General features: G+C 39.4%; 1 protein-coding gene across 1 annotated transcript in view; it reads right to left on the reverse strand.

Moving 5' to 3' along the window:
- The window catches only part of Abca12 (ATP-binding cassette, sub-family A (ABC1), member 12), a 171,821-nt gene extending 159,385 nt beyond the window's left edge, over positions 1-12,436 (reverse strand). The window contains exon 1 of the mRNA NM_175210.3: positions 12,040-12,436. Coding sequence (NP_780419.2) covers positions 12,040-12,108 — 69 coding nt within the window. The 5' untranslated portion in view covers positions 12,109-12,436. The remainder of the gene's footprint in view (positions 1-12,039) is intronic.
- Positions 12,437-14,248: the final 1,812 nt, after the last annotated feature.

Consider the following 14,248-nt stretch of genomic DNA (forward strand, 5'->3'; position numbering starts at 1 on the left):
TTTCACTTTCAGGCACAGTCATGGCTGCTTTCCTTCAAATGTAGATAGAGCTGGGGGCCAGGGAGATAGATGAACCTCAGTGGGTAAAGATGCTTGCCATGTAAAGTCTGTCCCCCAGACACATGAAAAGGTTCAAGGAGAGTTGATTTCACAAAGTTGTCCTCTGACCTCCACATTCTTGCTGTGATATATTCACTCCTCATGTACATCACACACTCACACACACACACACACACACACACACACACACACACACAGGCGCACATACACAATAATAATAATGATGGCGATGATAGTAATAGTAAACATTTTAGAAATTACAGTTGGGCCTGATGGTGCAGGTCTGTAATCCCAGTTTCTCAACAGGCTAAAGAAGAAGGAATGCACGTTCAAATCCTGTCTGGGCCACTAAGTGAGTCCAACTTGATCCTGTGCAATTTAGTGAGACTTGTCTCAAACTAGAGAAATAAAAAGAAGACTCATCTAGTTTGTGCAAGGATTGGGCTCAATCCCTAGGACTGAAACCAAACTTTAATTCTGCCTAATATTTTTCACCCCTATAATATTTGCTCCGTAACAGTGGAAACCACATCTTCACAAAACCATGAACTTCGGTGCTCAAACACAAACCTGGAGCACAAACTTTGCTTGTACTCACTAGAGTTAAATATAGACCCTTCCTCTGGCCTGCTTACATTGTCAGTCTTTTATCATTCCCCACCTACTTTTTAATACATGTCTCAAAATTTCTCCCTGTGGCTCTTCAGTGTATCAAAACAACCCATAACCAATCTGTTATTGATCCCTCAGTAACTCCCAACTGAAAGGCTCCACTCAAGTCTCTGCCAAGAATCTAAGAGCATGATTCTCCTCACTGGTAGGTAGACTTTGGTCTAAGCATAAGGTTTTTTATTTTTTAAGATTGAAGACTTTCTTTTAGCTCTCTGACATCTGACATGGCTCGGTTTGACAGAAGCTAAGATGTACCCAGACAGGTGGAACCATCTAAGGTTAAGTGACACTTCTCAGACAGTGATGTGTACACTGAGTCACCTGGGGAACCTGCAAACATTCAGATGTGGGCTTGGGAGATTTGAAGGGAGTCCTGAGGGTCTACCTGTCTAAGGCTCCCAGGTAGGTGGTATCGATGCTCCACGCTTTGCCCAGACAGAAGCTAGCTGTGCAGAAGAACTGTTTATCAACTCTGACAATATCTTTGCTGAAAAGTCTCTTTGGGATCATCTGATGGATAAAATTAAGGGCATTTTAAAGCTTACGTATGAGGTCACATTACATTTTTATTTTTCTATGGCTTAAAATTAAAATTTCCAAAAAGCACACATGTAGGCCTCTGACCTTGGTCAGAATCAGAACTCATGGATACTTAAAAATCACCTTTGGATTGTTGCAGGTACCCAAATGCTATTTCTACTTATTAGCATGTTAAAATGATGCTATTAAGGAGTACCCACTAGACCTTTTACTTAGTGCTATAATTTTTTTTAAACCCACATCTTATCACATCATAGTTCTCCTTTAACACTTCAGTAACAACTTTGATATAGCTGACTTTGTTTACAAGTTTACTTATTCAATTTCTTTTCATCTTATGAGTTTTAAAAGAGCACTGTTAGAAGAGCCACAGACTAGCCTAGACTGCCAAACACAGCAAAGGCATCAGTGATGCAAAGGACTCTTTATCTGTTACAGCTCCTGTACGTCTTCTGCTTACCAGATGCTAGCAGAACTTGTCCAACGTCATACACAATGAGTAAACAGGTTGTGAGCATGGGTGTGAATCTCAAAATATTCAGGGCAAGACTTTTTGATATAATTACTGTGCTGTTTTGAGGATTAAAAAAAGAAATCATTGCAGAGAACAGATTGGAAAGAAATATTGTTGCCACAGACTTATAAACAATATTGTTATTCTTGCCTAGTCTTTGAGTAGTTGAGAGTTGGAGTCTGTTTTTCAAACATTCTGGATACAAAATACCTATTATGCTTTATATGACTCAATTGAAATGTGCACTATAGGGAACTGAATTTTTAAAAATTGAATGATTGTGGATTTAACCATTTGCTACGAGAAACCATCGTTACTCTTTAAAGAGAAAATTCTTTTGGAAAAGAAGGTGTGGAATTCTATTAGTTACTTTTAGAAGTATCTATTTGCTTTCTCTGGTAACCTCAAAAGAATCAAAAACGGAGATAAACTATTCCAGACACTTACCTTCAAATGAGGGACCCACTATGGCATGTCTTAAAGTTGTCTTTTTGATTAATCTACTTGGATAATTTTTTTTCATGAGATGCTTTGGCATATTTTGAAATTAATTTTAAATCTATTTTTAAATCCAGCCAAAAACATAGTCTAAGTCAGAGAAATTTAAGGCAATTTTGACTCTGTTAAAGCAAAAACAAGCAAACAAACAAAAAAAAAAAAACCAATCACAAAACCCATAAAATACCTGTTATCACAGGCTTGTCCTAGAATTTTGGTTCACAGAAAGTTTGAGGACTTCTCTGTATCATCTCAGAGGGATGATAAATACAAAAATCCTCTGGACTGTGGTCTTGGGAGCGTTAAAGTTGACAAATTAATCACAAAAACAAGAATAAGCTGTTAGTTTCCATAACAGCAAGGTTGCTTTCAGTTCTATGCTAAATATTATCATAAGCAACCTGAGAACAAAGATGGTGTCAAGGATCCGATACTGAACCAATGAGCCATGACTTCTCTGTTTGTTTGGCAAAAGGCTAATATATTGATTTTACACTTAGAGCCACAGATGTTAAGTAACAGTCTGAGGAAGGCCATTCCTGAAGGTTCTGCAGTTCTTGTTGGTATTTTAATTGTCTCAGTTTACTTCTATAACTCGTTTGTATCTCATCACCCTGTGTTCTTGACATTTAAAGGTGTATGTACACTAAGTTACAAATTCCTTGACAGGAAATATTTGTGTTCTTCAAATCATTTGAGGTTTCTTTTTATCTGTAAAGCCCTGTTCTGTTATCTCTCTCTCCATTCATTCCTGAACAATTTATTTAAAAACAAAAAAATCCTTGGGTAAAGTCCATCCATGCACACCGGGACTGAAGATGACACAGTGGCCAAGAGAGAAGTGGGTTTCTAAAAAGTTCAGTATGGAGGATAATAGGCCAGTGTGGGACATCAGAGCCCCACACTGAAGGGCTGAAGAACATAGGGAGTGAAGAAGCAGTGGCAAATAACTGTTTTAATATGGTAAAACTGATCACATTTCTCCCAGTAGGGAAATCCAAATTCTCATTCTCCACCAGAGGAATTATAAGCATTTAAAAACAAACAAACAAAAAAAACAAAGAAACAAAAACAAACAAATAAACAAAAAACCCCAGCTAGTATAAGTCAGTAGTGGTGGGTCAGAATTATTAACATGGGTATAAAGTTAGGATAGCCAGCCTTGTTTGTCAACGTGGCACACCTGAGAAGAAGGAATCTCAACTGAAGAACTGCCTCCACTAGGTAGGCCTGTGGACATGTCTGTGGGTACAGTTCCTTAGTCAAAAACTGATGTAAGAGGAGCCACCCCTCTGTGGGTGGCACCATTCCTAGGCAAATGACACTGGGAACAAACCAGGAGCAGCATTCCTCCAAGCTTTCTGCTTCATTCTCCTACCCTGAGCTCTTCTCTTGGCTTCACCTAGTTATCAACTTGCAAGCTGAAATGAACCCTCTCCTCCCCACGGCTGATTGTTGACTGTGTGATTTATCACAGAAACGGAAATTAAGCTAAGACACTCCCCATTTCCAAAATATATTTTAAAAGGTCATGATAGCCTACTAACTTATTTAGCACTATAGAGACAGACGTAGGTGGATCTCAGTGAGTTCAAGGCCAACCTAGTCTATTTAGCAAATTGCAGGCTAGCCAGGGCTACATAATGAGATGTTGTCTTAAAAAAAAATAGCAGTACAAAATAATAAATACGTGTTCCTTATTTCCTGCTTTTATACTTTATGATTCCAAAGTTCTTTTTGCCTCATTTTATATCATTACTCAGTCCTGAAAATATTAATTTGTTCAAGAAATCTTAGCTTCTTCTAGTGAACATCCAAGAGTTACCAGTGATCATTGCTAGTGGGCCTGGTAAAGGTTAGAAAATACAAGTGGAAGATAAAGAGAGACCTTTTCATCAATCAATCAATCAATCAATCATTCAATAGATAAATATAGGCAGATAGAAGAAATTTAATAGTTCAGAGACTGTCAAATAATGAAAACATACAGAGGACACCAGTACTAGCCCATGAGAATACAAACTTCAAATTTGATTTGATGGCCAAATTTAAACATTAAAATTCAATGTAATAACAAAGGTCACTGAGTCTACAGATATAAACAAATGCATGAGAAAGCAGACATGAATGCTCAGTGAAGACTGGAATGCATGTGCATATTTTCCTGCAAGGATAGAGTTGGCATCAAACACTACTGATAAAATGCAATGATAGAGAGCTGCTTTCTTGGGCTTCTTGCTCAAGATAATGGACTGCTGGGAACTGAGGAAATGAATGACCAGTGCCACAAAGCAGCTCCTCCTGAAAGGTCATGAGAACTAGGGTCATGGATATCAAGGGAAGACCGAGAGATGATTTCAGACTGAAGGAGATGATAGAGGGTAAAGAGCCACATGCAGCGTCTGATCATTTAGCTTCAAAGGACACAGCATCAAGAACTGGCCAAGCTTGAGAGAAGCATGAGAATCTGATGGTGTTTTACAATTATATAGAGAAACAAAGAATCAACAAAAGGACATACAGAAACAAACACAAACAAAGCACATCAAGATAGATGCATGAACATATCACAATGGAATCCATTATTTTGTGCACTAACTAAAAACAAAAAAATTGTGTCCAGAATTAGAATCTGCGAGTCTACAAATCTGACAGTCTTTTACATTTATATAGAGAAAAGCACGCTAAAATATTAGGGTGTGGGGCACTAGCCTCTAACTGTGGTGTACATTTTGTGTGTGTGTGCTGTCCCTAATGACTTTCCTTTTAATTTGAAGTTATTTCAAAACAAAAAGTCTGGAAATTATTTTAAAAATCTCTATATCTCTTCTTGAAAAGGTCCAGACCCAAAGTGAAAACACAAGCATAAAGATGAAGCAGTAAGAAAAGAGATAACAAACAGACAAGCTCCATAGGCAGAAATTCTATCTACCCAGACACAAAGTTGTTTAATTTGGAGGGCGCTTTTTTGCTTTGAGATAAATGTGATTGCAACCTGGAAGTCAGTTCATGGGTTGGGCACACATCCACGTGCTTTGCACAAACAAACAAATGAAGCAGAGGGACAAGCATGACCCAGGAACATGAGCTAATGAGGCTGCTGTTCTAAGAGCAGGTTCATCAGCAGGGCCCACTTGGGTGGCCTCTTGAGATGTGCACAGCTGCAAGCTTTCTCAATGGACTGTCACAGTAACCCAGGCTTGCTTCTGTGGGGCAGTGGTCGGTAATTAGACCATTCATATGAAGTGGGGAGAAAGTGTATGGGATTGTGGGGGAAGAGAGGGATGGGTGAGGTGTTGAATGTTGTCTACATAAGACAGCGTGGACGTGAGGGCAGGATGCGCGGGCTTCACATTTCATTGCTTAACACCTGCCAAGCAAGTATTCTACCACTGAGCTCCAGCCTAGCATCACGATTTTTGGTTTTGTATTTAATTAGTTTTTAGATCATGTACAAAACAATGGATTTCACTATGACACTTTCACACACGTGTCTTGATGCATCCTGTCCTTAGTCACCCTCAAGTTGGGGAAGTGAGTAGAGATACTAGATGACATTTCTATTAACTGTGCTCAACGACATCAGCCACACAAACTGGTGTCAATCAAATGTAAACTGACCCCAACATTTCCACTGAGAGTTGATCTGTAGAATGAATTATGCAGCCGCATTTACATCTGTAAGAACTATTGTTTCAGAATCTTTGAGAAATCTCACAAAACTGATTTTCAAAAAAAAGGGAGGGGGGAAGAAAAGAAAAGCTACCATTTTGACTTTAGGTCATTCTTAACTCCACGACTTTGTCAGACTTGTTTATTGTAATTCCTGCTAGTCTGTCTGAGTCTATTTGTGCTTAACACTGATACAATTTTCTGGTTATTTTACTAGTTCAATTAAGTTTCAATGCCTATTTTAAAACTTCAGGAAATGACTTTAAAATATCACTTACGGATTTTACCCTAGAGCAGATACTGTCTGGGGCTAGGTGGCTAAATTAGACTCACGGAAGGGTTGCATTCATTGCACATAGGCCGATGTCAATGGGGTTTAATGCCTTAAAGAGGATCATGTGATCATTTTCATTATAGCTGTACCATCCTTCCTGTCTTATTCTTTGTGTATTTCACATAGTCACATTATTGCCTCGCCCTTACAGATACCAGCATCTCTTGCACTACAGTGATTTGAAGTTGGTTATGTAAGAAATGGATAATACTGGGTATCAGGACTCAGTTTAGTTAGGGGTGTTTTGCCTAAGTAAAACCAGAACGGCTAGCATGAACAGTCTGTTCTACTCCACCATAGTCCTAGAGACTCTTAAGGCCTCTTAAAATTGAACATACTATATAGTATTCATCTACATAAAGTTTGTGCATTTTTTAGTACAACAAAATTTGCGGATCACCTATTGTATAACATGGCACAAAGATAAACAAATAAAATGTTCCATCTTTTGAGGGGAGGAAACACACACACACACATCAAGTGAATGCAATGGACACTACTATGGTATAGAAAGATAGTGTGTAAAGGGATGATAACTGAAGGAAAGATAATTTGAAAAGTCGCAAAGACAAAAGGAGGCCAGGAAGAAGAAAAGACTTGTACATTAGTTGGAAGGGGAGGAAGAAGGAGAAGTCTTTCAAACAGAGGAACCATTTGGCTAACGTTCATAGACAGAAAGGAGGGAAGACTATGCCAGGAGCACACAACTGGCTCATCAAGAGTTAGGGAGAGCATCTCTGCCATGTAGTTATCCAGCTTCATCCTAAATTCTTCTAGTGACAAGTCCACTGCCCTGAGACTATATTATTAGACAATGAATTTTGTCTGTCATTTTTGCTTATATTGATGTAAAATTCTTACTTCCTTTGCTTACCACTTGTTTATTTTAGTTTGACCTGTCTGAACATGAAAATTCTGCAAGCTTCTAAAGAGAGAAAAGATCTTTTCCCTTTCAGGGTATCTGCAACAACTCTCTACTAAGACTCGTTTCAAAACATATTTCTCTGAACTTCAAGATGGTTCAGTGGAGAAACGCCTTGCAGATGTACTTGACAGCCTGATATTGATTCCTGAACCACACATGATGGAAAGAAGGAAATGACTCTTGAAAGTTGTCCTCTGACTGTCACATATGTGCCTTTGTGCATGCACACTCCTACACAAATTAATTAATAACAAACATATACATACATACATACGTGTGTGTGTGTGTGCGTGTGTGTGTCCCAGAATGAAATATTGTAGTCAAGTTGCAGTTTTATAATTAGTGTCAGAATTTTTTACAGGATTCTGAGAGATGACACCTAACATGTATTGACAGCCTAGAGCATGGGCACTCTGTGACACACTTAGCTTGTGTGTCTCACTTAGCATAGTAAGTTCATTTTCTCTTGCAGATGGGAAAACACAAGAAGACTAAGTAAGCCCTCTCCAGAAGGCACAAAGCCATGCCACTGATGTTTGAACGTAGAATCCTGCTTCACCACCAGTGCAATTAGCCACTAAGTTATATAGATTAAACACTACAGAACAGAACTCTGACTCGCTTTGCTCTGAATATTATATTTTTATTAGTTCATCCTTGAGACTAGTAAAAGAGTTTTTATTGTTTCAAATCTAGAGAGCATTGAAAGTCATTTAGAGGTCTTCCTGTAATCTACAACCATAACTTTTATTACAAACTTGAAAATAAAAGTTGTCCAACCTTTCCCAACATAAAATACACTGAATACACTGCCTCTTTCGTCTTTATCCATTTCATTTTGCATTTCCCTATGAGACAAGAATGACCACTACTGAAAGAAACAGAGGATCCCAAGATTCACATTCAAAATAAGAGCTCAGTATCTTACACCTGGAACCAACCTTAGTTCTACCTCCAAAACAAGGCTTTATAGATGACATTGGTACCTCAGTTGGTTGGGGTTTATGATAGTTGAATCTGCCATGAATATACATAGCTCATCCAAAAAACTGGCAATAAGTCAATTTCTAAATTCTATCCTTACAGAATACAATACCATCTTGAAGATTGGTAAATGTTCTCTAATATAGAAACAATCCTCTGTTGGATTGGCAATGGAAGTTTTTTTTCTTTAGTTAATTTGTAAAGCTAGCATACAAAGTCCTGGGTTTCATGATGGAGTTTCCTTACACGTATGTCATACTGCATGTAGAGCAGCACATTATTGCTGGAAGTTAAGCAAACAGCTATTGCTCCAATTCCTAAAGCACCTCCATGCCATTTGCTTTATATTTGTTGACAGAATTTAAAGCATGTGTATTTGCTATATATCAGGTGCTATAATGAGCAAATGAAAAAAAATTGAGCAATTAAAAGGAATGAAAGGGCATCACTGGTCCTTCATCTCTGCATGATGAAAAGACCAGAGCACTCACTCACACAACAGAGTGGACCGTAGAGGACTTACTTTATATTAAACTAATGTAGAATTAAATTTGGGAGTAGAACTTAGTCCCAACTGATCCTAATGTAAAGTTTATTTTAATGCACAGACCAACCCATGTTAAGGCTTCCTCCTTCTTCCTCTAGTCTCTCTGAAGGGAAGATGGACCAAGAGGGCAGAGAAAGAAGGAGGAAGGGCTAAACTTGGTTCAAAATGTCATTTTGACAAATGTGGGAATGTCCATAGAGCTATGTCTGCCCTTACAGGAGCTTAAGTGTGATTCTCTAGCTAAGCACTTAGAAAGGAATCAACTAGCATTAATTTTTGCTCTTCAGGTCAGAAGTTTGAAATTAGAATCCACTTCTGACGAGACTTCAATCCCCTATTTAGGACCCATCTTCTTAATGGAATAATCCGTTCTGTTTAGCCCTGTCTTTCAGCCCACAGCTTTCTGCTGTCCCATTTCCTTTCATTAAGTAACATCTCACTGGTGAGCCTCCTGATGCTGTGTCTCTCTTCTGGAATCTATCTTCATTTCCCCATTATTTTTAAATTGCAAGTTTAGCAGGGTAACGTCTACTTGATTTTCTCTGCTACCTACCATTTCTGTCGGTATTTAATTCATTTTTCTCCTTCTGTAGAATACATTTTCCAACATCACTGAGAAGTATATTGCCAGAAATCTTTTGAATAAATAGAAACTATCTATGGCCTACATGGTAGATATGACCTCTTCTTTAGTGAGCTGAACTCTGAGCAAAGATCAGAGAGAATAAGATAAATAAAAGGAAGAAACAAAGAAATCGTGGCACAGATAACAGATACATCACTGGGGAAATCTGACTTTGATCCTTGAAGCCATGGTGTGACCTTGGATAAGTCCTTGAACTCTCTGGAATTCTGTAAAACTGCCAATTTTCTAACCCTAAATGTTTCAAAATTCTCATCTTTGGTTTTCTAAGTAAGAGTGAAATTCGTTTCGGATGTAGTTTTAAGAGAGGTTGTCCCTGCAAAGTGTATCCCAGGTGAATTCTTAGGTTATATCTTATGTTCTTTCTCGAATCACATAGCTGTCTGTAAGTCTTGTGACATTTCCCATCCTACTATATGCATTTGTATTTTCTCCACAGTGCCCAGTCTACTTTAATATTTTTTGTCTTTCCTTTTCTTTCTTTTTTTTTTAAGATTTATTTATTTATTTATTTTATGAGTAGACTGTCATTCTTTTCAGACACCCCGGAAGAGGGCATCAGAGTCCGTTACAGATGTTGTGAGCCACCATGTGATTGCTGGGAATTGAACTCAGTCAGGACCTCTGGAAGAGCAGTCCGTGTTCTTAACCACTGAGCCATCCCTCCAGCCCCTCATCTTTCCTTTCTTTCTTGTGCCATTGTTTCCATTCTCCTCCTTTATAATTTTTCCTTCCCACGGTCTCGCTTTGATACAAAGCTTCTTTTTAAACTTAGGGACGGTTGACATAGTGGCAATATTGGTGTTTTCCTTGCCATTCGATAAGGACAGTTCATTTCCAGTATCACACACTTTCATTTGAGTTTTCTTAAGTTTGAAAGTCTGTCTTTGAAATACCATTTTCAGAATTAATGTACAGATAAAGATACTGGCATTTTAAAAGCCTAATTAGGGAGGAGAATATTCACTTGAAATCTTGGCATGTGTTTTGGAGAACTTGGGATTAAATGATTAAAATTTTAGAAACTGCAAGGAAGCGAACAAACTGAGAACTGATTTTATTAACAATATACCAGTTTTCGCTTCTTTTTCGTTTTTTGTTTCTGATTTTTGAATATATAGCTTTAAATAAATATCTGCTTCTCTTCTATTCTCTGTTTGCATGGACTTCCATTCATCATTAATTTGGATAAAATAAGATGTCCATATTACTCAAATCCCTCCACAATTTATACTCATTAGAAAGCAGCTGGGAATCTAGGTCCGTACTTGCCACGTCTTAGGATGGATCTGACAGACCTTGTGCCCATTTTGTAAGTGGAAAAACCAGAGCTCAAGCGGTGATGCTGTATCATCCTGGGAGGAGCTCTGACTCATGCTTGGGATATCCACATACCCACAACTGCGCTGCCCTGGTGAAGGATATCCAGAATCACCCACGTGGGAAGTATGGGGGGAATTTCTTTCTCTGTGCCGTTTTTTACAGTTAACACACAAACAAACAAAAAAGTCAACGATTTCATCATTTTATGTTTAGCAGACCCGTTCGATCACGTGACGCTTCATGACCTAAAGCTCTGCCTATCAGATTCCCTAAAGTAAGTAACCACCTAGCTAATTCTTCCTTTTAATACCTACATTAGAATGGTGTGGTTTCAGGCTCTGCAAGCCAGTGCAGAGTGAGATAAGGAACCTGGATCAAATGCTGGGTTTTATGATGCAACTGATTTGCATATCTGCATTACCCAACTGAGGCAAGAGTGACTGCTCTAAAGAGAAGAGGATTCAATAAGGTTCGGGGTTCTCCTAGTTCTCATACGCTCTTCTGAACACATAGGTCACAGAAACATGTTCCTGCCCCAGCTCTCTGGACTCTGTCCTGTGGAGTTCTGAATAGCTTGGCTTTGTAATTTAAAAAAACAAGCATTAATGTGAGAGCACCAAAGTCATGTGAAAAAACAGCAGAGTCAGTGGTAGTCTTAAAAACAGTAATATACATGTAATATAGATGTACATATAGGTCATATATATGTCATACACACAACACACACAGTCTCATTTCCAGTAAATGATTTTTAGATACTTGAATTCCTTTTGAACGTTTTCCATTCTAGCAACCTTCACCCTACTATCTTTTCATCCAAGTCGTTATCACTTTTCGCTTTCTGGAACATCCCTTCCCATCTCCAATGCATTCTAATGTTACTTTCATTCATCCCATTAGAAATCCACCTCATTTCTAATGACATTAGGAAAAATTCTAGAAGCACTCGGCTTACACCCAAACTTCCACACCAGTACCAGTTCCTCCAGTAACAAGGTACATCCTTGGCTTTGCTCAGGGACTGTCCCAATTTACTCTTTTAATTTACTCAAATCAAAAGGCTGCTTTGGGGACATGTCTTAACTCGCCCCATTAGCTGAAAGACGGATGGAGACAAGAATTCTAAGTATCTTATTTCTCCTTTGGAAAAAAATGCCTTTAAACTCTTCTCTGTCTAGTTCTCATTAACATCACATTTTAGGATTTATTGCTTCGTATTCCTGCCCCTGCCTGCGTCCCTCCCCCCTCCCCCCCCCCCACCACCACCACCCCCCCCCACCCCCCCGCACTCCCACCTTAGACAAAACAAAACAAAGAAACTCCTCACCGGCTGCCTTTTGACACCTAGCCAATTTTTCCACACCAGGATCCGAAGCTGATGAAACTGGGAAGCCATCCTTCAGACACCCTGAAGACAAACAAAATGTTCCTGTCTCTTCCTCCAGTCCTCAAGAGAAGTGGTGTCCCGTCTAATATGCTGTATGCCAGTGCGTTGGGAGCCTTTTCACGGCATAGCTTCGTAGGGCCTGGGGTAAGAAGCCCACAGTTCTTCTCTTCCCAATGGATTTGTTTTTCCGGTCAGTAAATCCTTAACTCTTCTCAACCAAAAAGTCTTCAGGAATGAGGAGCCAGCTCAGTGCCTTTCAGTGGCTTGTGCTTATTGTAAAATACTGCCTCTTGTGCGAAGTCCACACTCCAGAGAGAATGAGTATCATTCAGATAATGCCCCACTGTAAAACAAACAAAAGGTGAACCCACACCTCCTACTCTCCAGAAATTACCTGCCTATCCACACCTTAGAGAACGTGTCACCTGCACTAGACGCGTCATAGGAATTAGGCGGGACCCTGGAAGGGCCAGTAGGACTTGTCCTGCATCCCTTTGCTTTCCTCCCTACACATAGTCCCTGCTGTGGCAGGCGCTGGGTACTGAGGATTTTACAGGTTCCCTAGGCCAGAGAGTGACTCCTGGAGTGTTTTAAACATTTTAATGGGATGTACTAAATCAGATGCAAAGCGGTAATCTCAGCCCATGGTTAGATGATAGACTACGAAAGCTCCAAACTTTAGCTTAGAAATGTAATGTTCTGATTTGGGGAACGTGATTAGGCCAGTTGAGCTCTGTCTCCTATCACAGTTCACTACGTTAAGCACGGTGCCTATGTTTAATGGTCAGCTGAAGGTAACAAAATGAAATGCTGTGGGTAGTTCTGGCTTAAAGGGGACACAAATTGACCCAGAATGTTTCTGCTAATCTCTCTGCCTAGGGTATTCTCTGTCCCATCTAGGTCTGTACCTCTCAGAGTTGTCTCCACAGTGACATCTTCTACAAAGGTCTTTTAAATGACCTCATCAGATGTATCTATCCCTCTTTATAGTCCATTACAATTCTTTGCTACTATCTCTCTCTAATAATTTATAATTTTGTCTTATTGTTATTGTGAATGTCTCAATTAGTTTAAAAATTCTATGCGAACACGAATGATTGTATATCACACTGCTGTGTGTATGACCAGTGCTTAAGAATCACCACTGGATAAAAAAGATAGACCACGTAAGCCAATCAAATTCATCTTTGATTCTTACTTCTTGACCTGATTGATCGAGACTCTACTTGACAAATCAGTTACAGCATTGTTTGAGTTCTTCCTACAAGTCAGAAGTAAATGTTGGCTCAGTTGCCTGGTCTCCATGCCAACTCTGGGAGCTTGGTGTCAGCCAGCCTGGGGCAGACTGGATCCATGATAGAGCATGCCCATTACCTCAGCTTTAGCTCACCTTACTGTGAAGTCTCCAAACCCAATCCACCAGGCCAAGAGTTCTGAGTATGGAGAATGTGTGCCTTATGAGTTTTTGTTTCTAGACAAGGTTACAAAGTATTCTCTGGATGACAGAAAGCCCTCTAAAATAGTTGTGCCCTTTCAGCTTGGTGGGGAGAGGTACAGAGATAAGATTTATCTAACTATCACAGTTTCTAAAAATGACTACAGACTCTGTTTTCCTGAAATCTTAAACTGCTGTCACAATTCACAAGTGTGTGATAGTTCACAAACAAACAGAGCTTAATTGGGAAGGCAAAGTAGGGTTGGGATGTGATTCTAAGCATTGAGGGACATTGCTGGCATGGTGGCTTTACTAAGTCAGGTAACCTCAGGTCAAAAAGACTTGAATCGCCAAGTGACTGATGCAGGGAGGTGAGAGGTGAGCTGAAGATGTACCATGTGGCTTCCAAGAAGCTATTTGTCTGTTTCACAGTATCATCCCAGAATTGTGCTGTCTGGTGGCCTCTCAGGCTGCCCTTTTGCCTGGAAACCTCCATCTACCACCCCTGACTGTCCAATGAAGACAGCGCATTTCATTACAACTGAGGACTTCCTTGGGAGATGTCCTTCTTCAGCATAGTTTCCTAGCTATACAGAAGATGCTCAACATGCATTGGATAGCCCTTTGCATGGGAAGGGGCGTTGTAATTTGTCCAAATATCACACATGTTTCCTTGGAGGATGGGCAATCTTCTACAAAATATAATTTACAGTA

The sequence above is a fragment of the Mus musculus genome, chromosome 1, assembly GCF_000001635.26.
Source record: "Mus musculus strain C57BL/6J chromosome 1, GRCm38.p6 C57BL/6J".
Classification (NCBI taxonomy): domain Eukaryota; kingdom Metazoa; phylum Chordata; class Mammalia; order Rodentia; family Muridae; genus Mus; species Mus musculus.